Raw genomic sequence first — 14,454 nt, forward strand, 5'->3', positions numbered from 1 at the left:
TAACCAGTAGCCTGTCTGTACTATCTCACGAGGAAAGATCACCCTGCGTATTTAAAATTATTAGATAATGGCAACTTTCATTTTATGGATTTATTAAATTGTTCTCCACTTTCAGACAAGGTTAAAGTACATAGCTTTTCTGAACATTTTTTACAAAATAAGACAAATTTGCAAGACATCAATTCTTGCCACTTGGAGGAGAATGAGACTAACAGTCTTAAATATTCTTTGGCTCCAGCATTGTTATTTGATGGTATTTATAAGAATATGGAACAAGGAATTTCTGTCCTGTGGAACTCACGTGGCATGTCACAGGATCAGTGGATGATCTTAGGACTTCTACTAAACCCAGATGACGATTTGCTTAACCCTGGGGTTTTGGTATACTAATTGCTTCTTAACACGAATATTTCATTCATTACTTTTGAACCAAAGTAGGCTTTCTTTGTATTCATTTCTTGGTTTTCATTTTGTGCTACTTGTGCATATAGGCCCATGTTCTCTGATGGGAGATGCATAACAGGGCCTCGGTTTAGCTACTGATGTAGCGAAACTTATGGTATGAATTATTCTGTGGCGATTAGTGTTGCTGTATTTTCTAATTTTAAAAAATGACACTAATGTGTTTTTTTTCGTAGATGACTGCTACGCTGAGAAACTTGGTTGACTCACCACTAGCAAGAAGTAAGTTGCTAAGCATCAGTGCCCTTCCCCAGCTCTGCACGGTGATGGGACAGTACATAGGTGACAAGGAGGTCTGCACCAATGTTGCCAGAATATTCAGGTAGGTAGACTAGGAAAACAAAGTAGCCTTACAAAAATGCTAATGTTTAGATGTAGGGGGTTATTTTTAATATTTGTGTGTGTGACTGGCAAGGAATCCTGTTTTTACTTTTTATGTCACCTCAAAGAAAAGGTAAATCTAGTGGCCTGAGTTTTTAAAAAAATGATTTAAACTAATGACTTCATTTCTTATGTATTTCTATTGTGATTCTAAACTCATTGATTTTAAGTTACTGTAACTAAAGTTGTGAGTTGTCCTAGTATTTTTACAAAACAAACAAACAAAACTTCCTCTCAGCTTATTGGAGATAAAGAGCTATATCACAAAACATGGCAAACCTTCTGGTGCGCTTGGAAGCAATGCTTACGGATTTTAACTGAAAAAGGAGGCCATTGCTTAGAAAGACTGACCTGATTAACTTGTAATTGAAGGTCATTTTATTTCAGTTGTTTGGCTGAACTTTGGCTCACACATTCACTAGTCATGTTTATACTTACTTTTCTCCAGAAGCAATGATCACCTGAATCCAGGCTGCCTCAAAGCAAGATGTGGCTAAATTTCGGAACTGTCTTTAAATTATGCATTTATATTTCTTCCCTCACTGCTCTTTGCCATTGTTTTTACATAATGATCCTTCTCAAGAGACCTGGACCTTTCTTGAACTATAATATTGTAGTTGTTTAATTAAATACAAAATTTCCTGAAGACTGAATTGGTAATTGACCCCAATATGAGGATGTGAGTCCAGCTTTGATCTTTTAGCACTGTGCTTTCCTGTCTGGGAACTTAGTCCCATTCTGAAGCACTATAAAATCATAAAAAGTTTATTTTTGTATATGGTGGCATGTAGAGATCCAATTTAATTTTTTTTTTCCCATGTGGACAGTTTTCCCAGCACATGTTATTGAATACACCATCCTTTTTTCACTGTGTTTGAATGCCTAGTCAGTAGAACACGAGGTTCCATATACTTGCAGGCCTCTTTGTGGACATTCTGTTTGGTCCGTCTTCAGACCAGTTCAATGCTGTTTTTACTATTCTGGATTTAAGTCTCGCTGTAGGATAAGATGAATCCCTCACTTCTTTTCTCCTTTAAGATCCAAATTCTTATTTTCTCTTCCTCGTGAATTGGAGAATCAGCTAAAGTCCATGACAGGAACTTTGGATTTTTTTTCATGAAACTACATTGACTGTGTAGAGTATCTGGGACAGACGTGGGGATAATTGATTAGCATCTGTATGATATCGAGTCTTCCATCCACAAACATTTGTGATGTCTTCTTCTTTTAATAAAATTGTATAACTGTCTCGAAAAAGATTCTGTACATCTTTTGTTAGATACATTTCTTCACAGGGCTTGCTGCAATTATGAATGCAATCTTCAAAAAAAAACCAATTCTAATGAGTGTTGCTAGTATATATGGATAGTACTGAGGTTTGCTTATTAATCTTGTATCCAGGACTTCTTTTTTTTTTTTTTTTGCGGTACGCGGGCCTCTCACTGTTGTGGTCTCTCCTGTTGTGGAGCACAGGCTCCGGACGCACAGGCTCAGCGGCCATGGCTCACGGGCCCAGCCGCTCCGTGGCCTGTGGGATCTTCCCGGACCGGGGCACGAACCTGCGTCCCCTGCATCGGCAGGCGGACTCTCAACCACTGCGCCACCAGGGAAGCCCCAGGACATCTTGATTAACATTAGGTCTAAGAGTTAGTGTATAGATTCTCTTCCATGTTCTATGCAAATTGTATGCAAATAAGTCTACTTTGGGGTTTTTTTCCCATGATTACAACTCTTGGCCCCTGTCCCCACCTTTTTCTTAGGTGTGTGGCTTAGGATGTCCAATACAAAGTTGTGAGAGTGTTGAACCAGCTGACTTTCTCCTGAGTTGAAAGGAAATATTTTTGTGGTTTTGCCAGTTGAAATTAATGTTTGTTGTAGGTTTCTGTAGCTACCCTTGGACAGTTAAGGAACAATTTTCTCTCATTAATGGATTTTAAGTTTCCTTGAATACTTGCCTCGAATGTATTTTGATTATGTGGATTTTCTTAACAGATTTTCTCATGTTAAGCCATTATATATTGCTAGATTTGCTTAACTAATATTCTGTTTAGTATTTTTCATCTATGGTTATGAGTTACATTGACCTGTATGTTTCCTTTCTCATATTGTCCGTGTCTGGTTTTAGTGTCAAGTTTATACCAGCCTCATAAAATGAGCTGGGATATATTCCAACATTTTCTCTCTTCTAGAAGAATTTCTGAAAATTAAACTTACCTGTTTCTTGAAAAGTTTGTAGAACTTGCTTGAAAGCTGTTTTATCCTGGTGTGTGTATATGTGTGTGTGCATGTATGCATGCATGCATGTGTGAATGTCATTGACAACTGATTCACTTTCTTTAATAGTTATATGTCTAGTCATATTCCTGTTTCTACTTGATTCAGTTTCTAAAAGTTATATTTTTATAGGAATTTGTCCATTTAAGTTTTCAAACTGTATAAAGTCATCCCAAATATTCTATTATCCTTTTAATCTCTATTGCATCTCTAATTATGCCCCTTTTGTTTATACTATTTATTTAAGAAATACTTATACAGTGCCTACTATGTGCCAGGCAATGTTCTAAGCACTTTCCAAATACTAATTTATTTATTCCTTATAACAGCTTTAAAAGGTGGGTACTATTATTATTATTATGTTCATTGTACATATGAGGAGACTGAGGCATAGAGAGGTTTGGTAGTTTTCCCAGAGTCACACAGCCATGATTTAAACCAGGTAGTACGGCTCTAGAGTTCATACATTTAAAAGCTATATTACACCGCCTCTTCATTTTTTTTTTTTTTTTGCTGTATGTGGACCTCTCACTGCTGTGGCCACTCCCATCGCGGAGCACAGGCTCCAGACGCACAGGCCCAGCGGCCATGGCCCACGGGCCCAGCCGCTCCGCGGCATGCAGGATCCTCCTGAACCGGGGCACGAACCCGCGTCCCCTGCATCGGCAGGCAGACTCTCAACCACTGCGCCACCAGGGAAGCCCCCGCCGCTTCATTTTGATATTGATTTGTATTCCTTATTTTGATGATTTGTGATGTTTCTCTTTTTCTCTTGATCAGTCTTGCCAAAGGTTTGACAATTTATTCGTTTTTGTGAAGAACCAACAGATTATCGAACCACTCTGTTGTATGTTTATTTTGTATTTTATTCCTTCTGTTCTTATCCTTAATAATTCCTATCTTCTATTCTTTTGGGATATATTATATTTTCTTCTGTTTTGATTAGAAATTCAATTCCTTTCTTTTCAGCTTTCTTAAGGTTATAAATTTTCCTCTAACTACTGCTGTAGCTGCGTCTCACAAATTTTGATTTGTAGTGTTTTTGTTATTATTCACATATGTGTTTTTCTATTTTCTTATTTATTTGACCCACAAGTTATGTGTTTTTAAATTTCCAAAAGTAAGTTTTTTAAACAATGTGTTTTTCATTGATTTCTAATTTAATTGTACTTTGACCAGAGAATGTGATCTGAGACACTGGTTCTCTGAAAATTTACTGAGGCTTGTTAATGGCCTGGCACATGATCAAGTTTTTAAAATATTAGTGATGTTTTACCTATTAATGTATCACTTCATGAGAAATTTATGGACATCTCCCAATTTGAGGTAGGTTTGTCAACTCCACCTTGTGAGTTTCATTGTTTTCTTGCTTACTTTTGAAAATTTGAAGCTATTTTCAAGGCTTTTTGCCTTAAGGTCTATCTTGCCTGATATTAATATACCACTAACAGCCTAGTATATTTGAGCATTTTAACGTTTACTTTTACTGGAGTCCCAGGAGATTGACTGATTGATGTCCAGCCAGATTTTGTGTAAATTTCTTCGCTTGTGTTTTCTGAACCACATGGGCAGTGTAAATTCATACCTTGTACATGTGTTAGAGGCTTCAGATTTCTCTTTTTCAAAGAACTTGAAAAAAAATCTTCCCTCCTCCCACTCTGTGCCCCTGGAGTCTAGAGCAGACAGCGCACCTCCTTGAGGCTTCTCTGGACCGGTGTGTACAGTATTTCCAGACTGCTTTTCATGCACAGAACAGTGCTTTGAAGGTCTACATTTAAAGTGACCCTAGGTATAGTTGAACTTTATTGAAAAACAAAGTTTATTTTTATTTTTTCCATTTGACATTTCTGCAGCAAAGTTACTACTTATCATGACTGCTGTGTAGCCTTGGCCAACTACTCCAGATGTTATGCCTTGTTTTTGAATCTGATAAACAAATACCAGAAGAAGCAGGTCAGTTTTTCATACATTTAATTCTTCAGTGTGTCTTTGCATTGGTGTATTTGTGTAAGCCCATGTTTTTTAAAATATTTATTTATTTGACTGTGTTGGGTCTTAGCTGCGGCACGTAGGCTCAGTAGTTGCAGCCAGCGGGCTTAGTTGCCCCACAGCATGTGGGATCTTAGTTCCCTGACCAGGGATCAAACCTGCGTCCCCTGCATTGGAAGGCAGATTCTTTACCACTGGACTGCCAGTCAAGTCCCTGTGTAATCCCATGTTGAATAACTTTATGTTTTGAATGTATAGGTTTCTATTAGAAGCTTCCATCCAATGTGTAACGAGCTTCCCCAGGAGGCAGAGTTCCACGGGGGAGGTGGGGAGGGAGCAGTTTGAGGGAGAAATGGCCTCAGTAGGATGTGGATGCAGTAGGAGGATTCACGATTTGGGGTGCAGGGTGGGTGGACCCTCCCCAGTGTTGCTCCTCCCAGGGATCTGTGGACCCGTACATGAGAGGCATCTTTGGGTGGGGTGGGGTTAACCGGGTTATTTCCAGGCCCCACCCCAGGCCTGCTGAGCCAGCTGGGTGCACATGGGCCTAGCCATCTGCACTTTAACAAGAACTGCAGGGACTCCTGATGCAGACTAAAGTTGGGGATCTCCTACGCTGGATATAGTCTAAAGATTCTTCTGGCCCTGAAATTCTCTAATTCCTTGACACTGCTGTATTTAGAAGATGACATTTCTAGGTAAGTATTTAAAGGAAATAATTTGGTTTTAATGGATTGGACAAAAATGTGTATAGCTGTTTAAAAAGAAAAAAAGGGAAGAACTCACAAATGACTTCCCCTTCATAAAATTATAATAGTACAAATGTTAAGTTTTATTAGAAGTTTTTGAATATTCATTAAATGCAGTATATAAATAAAATGCTTAAAGTGACATCAACTCTTTAGTGGAGACGATTTATACATGAAGACAGTATATATTCATTTGAGATACAGTAAATTTTCAAAATCACATAGTAGGTATCACCAGTTTAAAACCAAATAATTTATGTATATATAAGACCATTTTAATATAAAGCTTTGTGTTTATTTATATTAACCATATCAAAACCACCTCAAAATATAATCCCTGTTTGCCACAAACAGCATTGAACTTATTCTTACCCAGCCAAGTACTTCTGCTGAGCATGACTAAATTTGTCATATTTTACACTATTATCAGCTATTTATTAAATGGTTACTAGCGTCTTTTCGGTTATATAGATGGTAGAGAAATTTCTGTGCTCATATCACACCATTACTACATTTTAAAGGTGGTAAAACTTTGCTTAAAGTGTTAATGTTTCCATTTAACTTTTAAAATCTGACTCACAAATAGGCACTTGAGTTCCTGATTCTGAGCATTTGGATTACAAATGCTTTCCCCTATGTATTTTGTATTTTCTTTAAATTACATACCTTGAAAGATTTCCTGGTATAAGAATTTGCTGTGTCAGGTGGAGAATGAATTTGATTAATGTACCTTAAAGTAGTCACAGTGTTAATTTAAGTGTCCATTAAGTATTTATTGATTTAGATTTTGGTACAATATATTACCAGAACTCTAATCTTTAGACAAGTGAATTAACCCCATAGGAGCTTAGGCACTCCTAGTCCTCGTTTTCTTTTTTAAGGAAAAAATTAAAAGGGTAGAAAAGATAGTTTGCTATAACATTAAAAGAAACTTTTCAATATTATATCTAAAAAGGGATTTAGTTATGGATTTTATTTTGCAGTTTCGTTTTATGGGATTCCTTTATGGGTTTTAATTGTAATATTATTTTATCATCATTGTTTCTCTTTTGCTTTGGTGTTTTGATCATGGATGACTTAGATTAGACATAACCGGAGAAGATGTTTTCAAATGTGGATGAAAGAAAACACTTCTGTTTTACAGTTTGATTTTAAGTTATGTCGTAACCTGTAATCTGTTTGAAAAGGAAGAAAACCTATCAGTTCAGTACTGACAAATAGCCCTGTTGTCTTACGGCATTATGAGCACATAACTGTTTCTCTGATTGTAGCTTAGATGATGGTCATATTTAATAAACAGTGAAAAGTCCTGGTATCCCGCTAATATTAGATACTTGAGATGTCAGTATGGTTAAGGATATGCTTTTTCTGACTCAAGGGACTAAATGTCTTAGAGTTTAATTGGCATAAAATTTTAACGCACTTCTTACTGAACTACTTTTCACTTTGGACCAATAGTTGTCTGTAAAGCAAAATTGGTGTTTAAAGGCCATATTCTTCTCTATTGATTTATGTTTTAATTTTGTGTTCCCGTTAAAGTTATTTTGGTCCAAAGAAGAATAAAAGAGCACCTTGCAAACTAGGTACAGTAATATGTTGTTTTCAGAACCATCAAGGAAATGTGTAATTTATCCCCTTAATCACCAAAATTATTTTAATCATTGTGGTAGAATCATATTCAAATATATTGCATATTTCCTTGCCTTCTTAGAGGATATTAAAAATAATTTAACCTCTTCTTGATGCCAAAGGTCAATATTACAGGTATTAATTGTTACTCTAGAGGTTATTTGTCCTACATTGGGAGCATGAGTCTACTGATAAGGTTCTTTAAATGTCTGCATCTTCTTCTTGTAGATTTCTCTCTCCCTTTCCGTGGTTATTAACTTTGCCTTTGGTAATCATTAACTGTCTTTTGCATTTATTTGCAATTAGCAGGGGAACCTGATAATCAACCTTGTTAAAAGTAACACCTAAATAGTCTAAAAGTTGAACGTGAATAGGTTCTTAGCGAGAAAGGCTTGAGGGACTCTCTGATGAAGTTTCTCTTGTCCCTTCTCATCTTCAAAAGACAATTCATGTTTCAAGATGTAGCGCTCATGTTCCCTTCTCTGTGAAGCCTTCTAAGACCAGCCAATTTTTCCCTCCTCAGTGCTTCATTTTATTTTTATTTTTAAAATGTTTGTAGCAGCTTTATATGTAATAGTCAAAAACTAGAAACAACCAGATGTCCTTCACTGGATAAATGGCTAAACAAACTGTGGAAGATCCATACCATGGAATACTATTCAGCAGTAAAAAAAGAGTGAAATATTTATACACACTACAACTTGGACGAATCTCCAATTATGCTGAGTGAAAAAAAGCCAATCCCAAAAGTTTACATACTGCACGCATCATTTTGAAGACTTTAATGTAGCTAGCACACCCAGTTAGTATAGCCAGAGCTAAGGACCCAAGCAGTATGTCCCTGACCTCAACCACTTCACTATTATTAAGAAAAACTAACAAAAACTTAGAACTAGGGTGTAGGGTAGGAGCCTAGATGTCCTGACAAAGTCATGCTAGGGCATTAATGGGCAGGGCTTAATTCTCAAGGAGAATATATCTTTGTTTAAACTTGCTGTTTACTATTTGATTAGAACCCAGACGCTGTAAAGTTACACATTAATTTGTAGATTTCTCTCTGGTAGACAAGATAACCTCAAAGTTACGTTTTGTTACCTTTAGGCTATTAGCCAGGTGTGTATCTAACCTAGTAATCTTAATTCTAACATTCTTTTTAATGCCTGTAAACCCCCCAGTTCTTTGATTGTTCGTGGAGCCCACTTTACCATTGTATTGGCTTCCCTCATTAAACGAGATAATTTTTAAAATTGTGTTAATTTTATATTTCTTTGAGAGCCATGTTAACTTTTTAAAAATTATACTTTGACTCTATATTGTCTTTTACTTATGTAGAAGAATGAAATATTACAGTTTTGAACCATCTTTGATTTTTTTCTAGTAAGAAAAAATATGTATAATTCATATTTTCCTCAAAACCAAAATATTTTAGAAGAGCATGGAAATTGTTCAGGCTACAAGGAAGTAGTTATGTGTCCCAACTATTTCCTAAAATCACTAACCAGAAGCTCTCATAGGTCTTTGTAAATATTTCTTCTGTGATTCTCCAAATGGTTATCATTTGCGTAGCTACCTCACCCACTGTTGGGATTTCCTGAGGACACAGTCTTTGTCTTTATAAACCTGAGATGATTCTTGGCATAACAGACTCATGATAAAAGTGCTGAAAGAATGAATTTTCAGTATGTGAGATGCTTTGGAATCTGTAAAGTATTATACAGTATTTTTTTCTAGTCATCTAGTACTTCTTCCTTAAATGTTTACTTTCTTCTTCCTACTTTGGAGGAGGAAATAATAATTTTCCACACATTTTTCACATTGGTGGGCTGCCATACACAATGGCAAAACAGAAATGATGGATCTTAAATTACTTTGGACCAGCACAGCATCTTAGGTTCCTGTTCCCCTCAGCCCAGGTGACCAGTTGGATAAGATTTGTTTTTCCTCTTTGCCTAGAGATAAAAGTGATTTTCAGAAACCGCACATGACATTCTGATGTGAGTGTATTAATCTTTGGTGGCTCAAACTTTGCTCCATCTGAGGTTTACTTGGACGCTGAGGCTTTGAACTGATCTTTGAAACATACACCAGTCCTCCAGCAACTTTTAAAATAGAGTTATTACTTCCTGGAACTATTTTTGTTTCAGCTCTAGGAAATGTTTCTCTTAGGCTAACTTGGATTGTGGACACATATGTACTTTGGAGGCTTTATAGTCTCTTAATGTACACAGATATCACCCAGGGATTAATAATCAGAGAGTCTATAGACTTTGTTCTGAGAGGTTAGTGTTGCCTTTGTCTTAAAAGTCTGAAGACTACATTGGCAATTGGGAGATTTCATTTTTCTGGGCCTTAGCCATAACATAAATCATGAATCATGGGGAGGGGGAAGGGCAAGCTGTGACGAGGCGAGAGAGTGGCATGGACATATATACACACTACCAAGCGTAAGATAGATAGCTAGTGGGAGGCAGCCGCATAGCACAGGGAGATTAGCTCGGTGCTTTGTGACAACCTGGAGGGGTGAGACAGGGAGAGTGGGAGGGAGGGAGATGCAGGAGGGAGGAGATATGGGAACATATGTATATGTATAACTGATTCACTTTGTTATAAAGCAGAAACTAACACACCATTGTAAAGCAATTATACTCCAATAAAGATGTAAAAAAAAAATCATAAATCACGTTATGGCTAAGTGTATTTTCGAAGAACATAGAAACAAAAATCTAAAACAAACAAAAACAAAAAGAAAAATCCTCTCTAGTAAGAAATGAACTGTCACCTACACACACCTCTTTAAGTGTTTTTTATCAACCAGGTGAGGAGCTTGGCAGGAAACTGCCCAGCCACTTCCACAGTCCACCTGGGAGGAAATCCTGCTTGGAACTAGGTAATAGGAGAGCTGATGGCTGATGGGAGAAGTAGGATATTTCCTCCTCCCCCATCCGATGTTGTTTCCCATTAAAGGAAAAAAAAAAAAAAAAAGAAACGAAATTGTTTGAGAAAATGTCAAAAGTAAAAATTGTTTTCCTGTTTTTTATTTTTTTACATTATTCATATTCATCTCTTTTCAAGGGTAAAGTCTGACTTCAGCATATGAGAACGGGTCTTTTTGGAAAGTCCTTAATCTGTCTCTGTTGAGTCAGTTGATAATGAAGGGTAGGAGCAGCATTTTCACTTTTATTTTCTACACATCTGTGTTGTGGGAATTATTTACAAGGAACATGGATTCATATTATTTTTAAACATGATATTATAAGAACAGTTAGTAGGTATTAAGGTGGTGAGATTTCTCATTCTTTCTTGATTTGAATCAGTGTCTCCTAAACTTGCAGAGCTTTAAAAATATAGGTTCTCACAGGGAACTCTACTCAGTGCCCTCTGGTGACCTAAATGGGAAGGAAATCCAAGGAAGAGGGGATATATGTATACGTGTGGCTGATTCACTTTGCTGTACAGCAGAAACTAACACAATATTGTAAAGCAACTATACTCTAATACAAAAAATAAAATACAGGTTCTCAGGCCCCACCTGGGAGATCTTGATTCAGATCTGGGACAGGGCTCAAGAACCTATTTTTAAGAGGCTCCACAGGTGATTCAAATGAAGAGCAGGTTGAGAACCTGTGGTATACATTATTAAGATGGCTCCTGAAAACAATTTTTTCCCCCATATCGACAGCAGAGGGGTTTCTACAAAACCTCAAGAGATTTTAAAGTGATTAAAAAAAAGCAGCCACACAGGGTCAGTCTTTCTCTACAGGCATGCGGCTGAAACTGAATCTCCCTCACAAAGTAGGAACCAAATTAGCAAGACATGCCAGGTGTTGGTGTAGGTTTCGCCAGTGAGTGGTGATAACCACATGCCTTGTGCTGTTTGCAACAATAGCTGAGGAGCACTTTCTTAGCCAGAGAAAATGAGATGGGTCATTAGACCCTTACAGGAATTTTCTCTGCCAGATTTGTGTCCAAACAAGTCATCCTGAGACCAAACCCAATTTGATAACTAGGCCATCGCACCGATGGGGCTTCAGGCACTGGTCAGAGTTGGCTACGGGGAAAGGTGAGCACGGGCCCCCAGGACCCTTGAATTGGCTGCAGAAGGGAGGGCTCGTTATCCTCCGTTAGCTAGACAAGCACGAGCTGCTGTTGATTCATTTGTCAGTGAAACAACCACCAAGCTTTAGACATAAAGCTTTGCGACATTTCAGTAGATAGCCATATCTTAACCGTGTAAGTTTGCAAGAGATAAAGTTGAGGGCGATTTGTTCATTTTAAATAACGCAGCGTTTGGTTTATAACACCCCCCTCCACACACAGCCCTTCAGTGACGGGGGCATGTCAGAATATGATGGCTGTGGTATAAGCCAAGGGTTTCTAGTTATCAACAGTCTCAGAGAAAAGGAATCCACTCCTCCCAGCTCTAACGAGGGACTTCCCCAAGGAGAACAAGGGAAACTTCTTTGGCTCATGTCTGTCTCTGAGGTTGATTTGTCCAAGATCCATGGTCCAACTAGTAACTCCCAGTTCCTACACACATAGAACCTGAGACCGAAAAATGCAGCACTTCAGTCAGCTGGGTGCAGTTTGGAAGCTAGACTCTAACATCAAGTAAAGCATCTATTTAGAATGCTGACTGAAATTCAATTAAATGGCAAATCTCATTTAGGAATAAGCACATATTGTATGCTTTATGGTATAAACTGCGTTTGGTACAACCAAATGTGCAAACAGATGGGCCTAGTGTCGAAGGCATGGGCAGGGGCTGGCCATAGCAGCCTTGCGAAGCAGACCCGCCTCAGGAGGTGCCTCTGACGTCAGCATTGCCGCATTTAGCAGCTCAGCAAAATGTGTTTGGGTTTGCTTTTTTGGAAAAAAGTGAAAGGATTTTCCCCCATTTCTTCTGTAAATATCTACTAGGCAGGAGATCTGGTAAAATGTCTCAAATAAGACTTATAAGACTGGCACTATTTTGCAAAGGTCACAGTCCAAAAGGAATAACCTTTACCTACATTCCCATCACTTGTGTCCATTGAACAACTGTCTGTCTAACCCTCTCCACTTTTAGATATGGTCAACGTCTTGTGTTTCTTTTTTTAAACAGAACCTCCAAATGCAGGGCAATCATCAGCACCTCAGAGAGCACTGACTGGGAATCCCCCGACATGTCCTTGCTTGTGCTGCTTTTAAAGTCATGCCTCTCTCATCCCGTTTAAACCTCTTCCTGGGCAAGCAGCTGTCTCCAGCCATGATGAACACTGTCTGATTTGGAGCGCTCAGGCAGCGTGATGTCGAAAACGAGACCTGGAATGTCTGGAGAGTATAGGCTGAAAGCAAAAACATCTGCCCTTTTTGGAGCTGTTCACCTCCAATGCAGCCACAGCCAAGGAGCAGGCCAGAGACAGCACGACCTCTCTCTCCCTCCCCTCCATCCTCTTTGGGGCCGGAGAGGATTGGTGAGGGAGGCGCCTCCACCCCTTCCCCTGACGCCTTTATATGGTGACTTGGCTCCCCGCTTGCCCTCCGCCTCCTGCCTGGCAGGAGCGCGCCCTGTGGCTCTCTTCCCAGCCCCTCTGCAGGCACATTCCCAGTGGGTGCCGCGAGCGTTTGGCTGAGCTGGCTCCTTCTTTCGGCCTTGGCCTTGGTCTGTACCCCTGACCGGGCGGGTAGCACAATAAGCCCTTAGCTTGTTCATTCTTTCCAGCTCCTGCTGCTTTGCCCTTGTGGAACTGGCTCTTCCCCCTACTCAGCACGGAACCCAAATGCCTGATTTATGTCTGCTGACTTAGAAAAGAACTGAGCCCAGTGAAATTCTAGCATCGTCCTGGTGCTTTTGAGTGATAGCCGCATTCAGAAGCATATAGTGGGCGCTCAGTAAACGATTGTTGACGGAATGGATAGATGGATGGAAGCATCAAGGATAATCTCTTCTGGTTTTCAAATGATTTTCTACTTAGATTCTGGTTTTGCGTCTCCAACATCTCAGATTCTTTCGCTTTGTATGGCTCAGCACTTCAGCAAACCATTGACCCACTTTCAGTAGCCTAATATTAATTAGCATTTCTGCAGCACTGCAGTCTGTCTTCCCGATTGGTAAACTTTATCTGTTCTTCAAGCCACGTATAAGCTCAATTAATGTTGGGGTTTTGTTTGAGGGTGAGAAGTTGGATAAATGTTGCAAATTGCAAATCCTGACTGAGCTGTCAGATCCAGACTGCATGAGAACTTTTTAACCCAGATTTAAACAGGGCATCTTGGTTAGTTTAATTTTCTGGTTAAGAGAGGGTTCTGATTTTAAGTCTGTTTACAGCTCTTTCAATTTCAACCCATTCTTGAAAACCTTTCGCAAATATTTTCCTTGACTTAGAAGAAGTAGTCCTCTCCCAAGTAAGTAATGGAGTCTGCTGAACCTCGTTGATTCTTTCTGTGACAGCTCGATATGGTTCCTTCCCCATGGTCAACATGACGCACATGGGCTGTTTTAAGGGTTATTTTAAGGTACTACGGTAGGAAGCGTGTGGGGGTGGGGGGGGAGTGCTATCCCATTGGTGGGCCGTGGGTGGGGAATAACGTGAGGCAGTGTAGAAGTGGTCACATGGGGCCAGATGGCGCGTTAGATGCTGGCTTTGGCATTTAATAGGCAGTGGATGTTTTTGAGCAAGGGGATGACGTAAGAGCTGCGCTTCAAGAAGTGGAGTTAACCTTGGTTGCAGAGGGAGGAGCCCGTCGAGGGTCTCTGACAAGAGTCTACAGACGGGGGAGCCAGGGTTGATTTTAAGACGACAGGTTGGAGGGAACTTGGTGACTGGTTGCTGAGGGGAGTGAGATAGGGAGGAATGGAAGATGCCTCTGGGGCTGAGCCTGGGGAAGATGAGCAGGTGCGCTTAGGTGGTTTTGGAATCCATCTGTGAGTATAGAAGTGATTGTCCAAGTCCTGCCTCTTCTCTTCACCAGTGTGGGACTTTGGGGCCAG

The 14,454-nt window shown here is 39.3% G+C and overlaps 1 protein-coding gene across 2 annotated transcripts in view; it reads left to right on the forward strand.

The window, feature by feature from the left end:
- Nucleotides 1-14,454, forward strand: part of ARMC2 (armadillo repeat containing 2) — a 141,948-nt gene that overhangs the window by 101,490 nt on the left and 26,004 nt on the right. For both annotated transcript variants that reach the window (XM_024755285.1, XM_024755274.1), the window contains exons 11-12: nucleotides 639-784; nucleotides 4,971-5,070. In XM_024755285.1, coding sequence (XP_024611053.1) covers nucleotides 639-784; nucleotides 4,971-5,070 — 246 coding nt within the window. The remainder of the gene's footprint in view (nucleotides 1-638; nucleotides 785-4,970; nucleotides 5,071-14,454) is intronic.

Source organism: Neophocaena asiaeorientalis, unplaced genomic scaffold, assembly GCF_003031525.2.
Source record: "Neophocaena asiaeorientalis asiaeorientalis breed wild unplaced genomic scaffold, Neophocaena_asiaeorientalis_V1.1 scaffold105, whole genome shotgun sequence".
Lineage (NCBI taxonomy): Eukaryota > Metazoa > Chordata > Mammalia > Artiodactyla > Phocoenidae > Neophocaena > Neophocaena asiaeorientalis.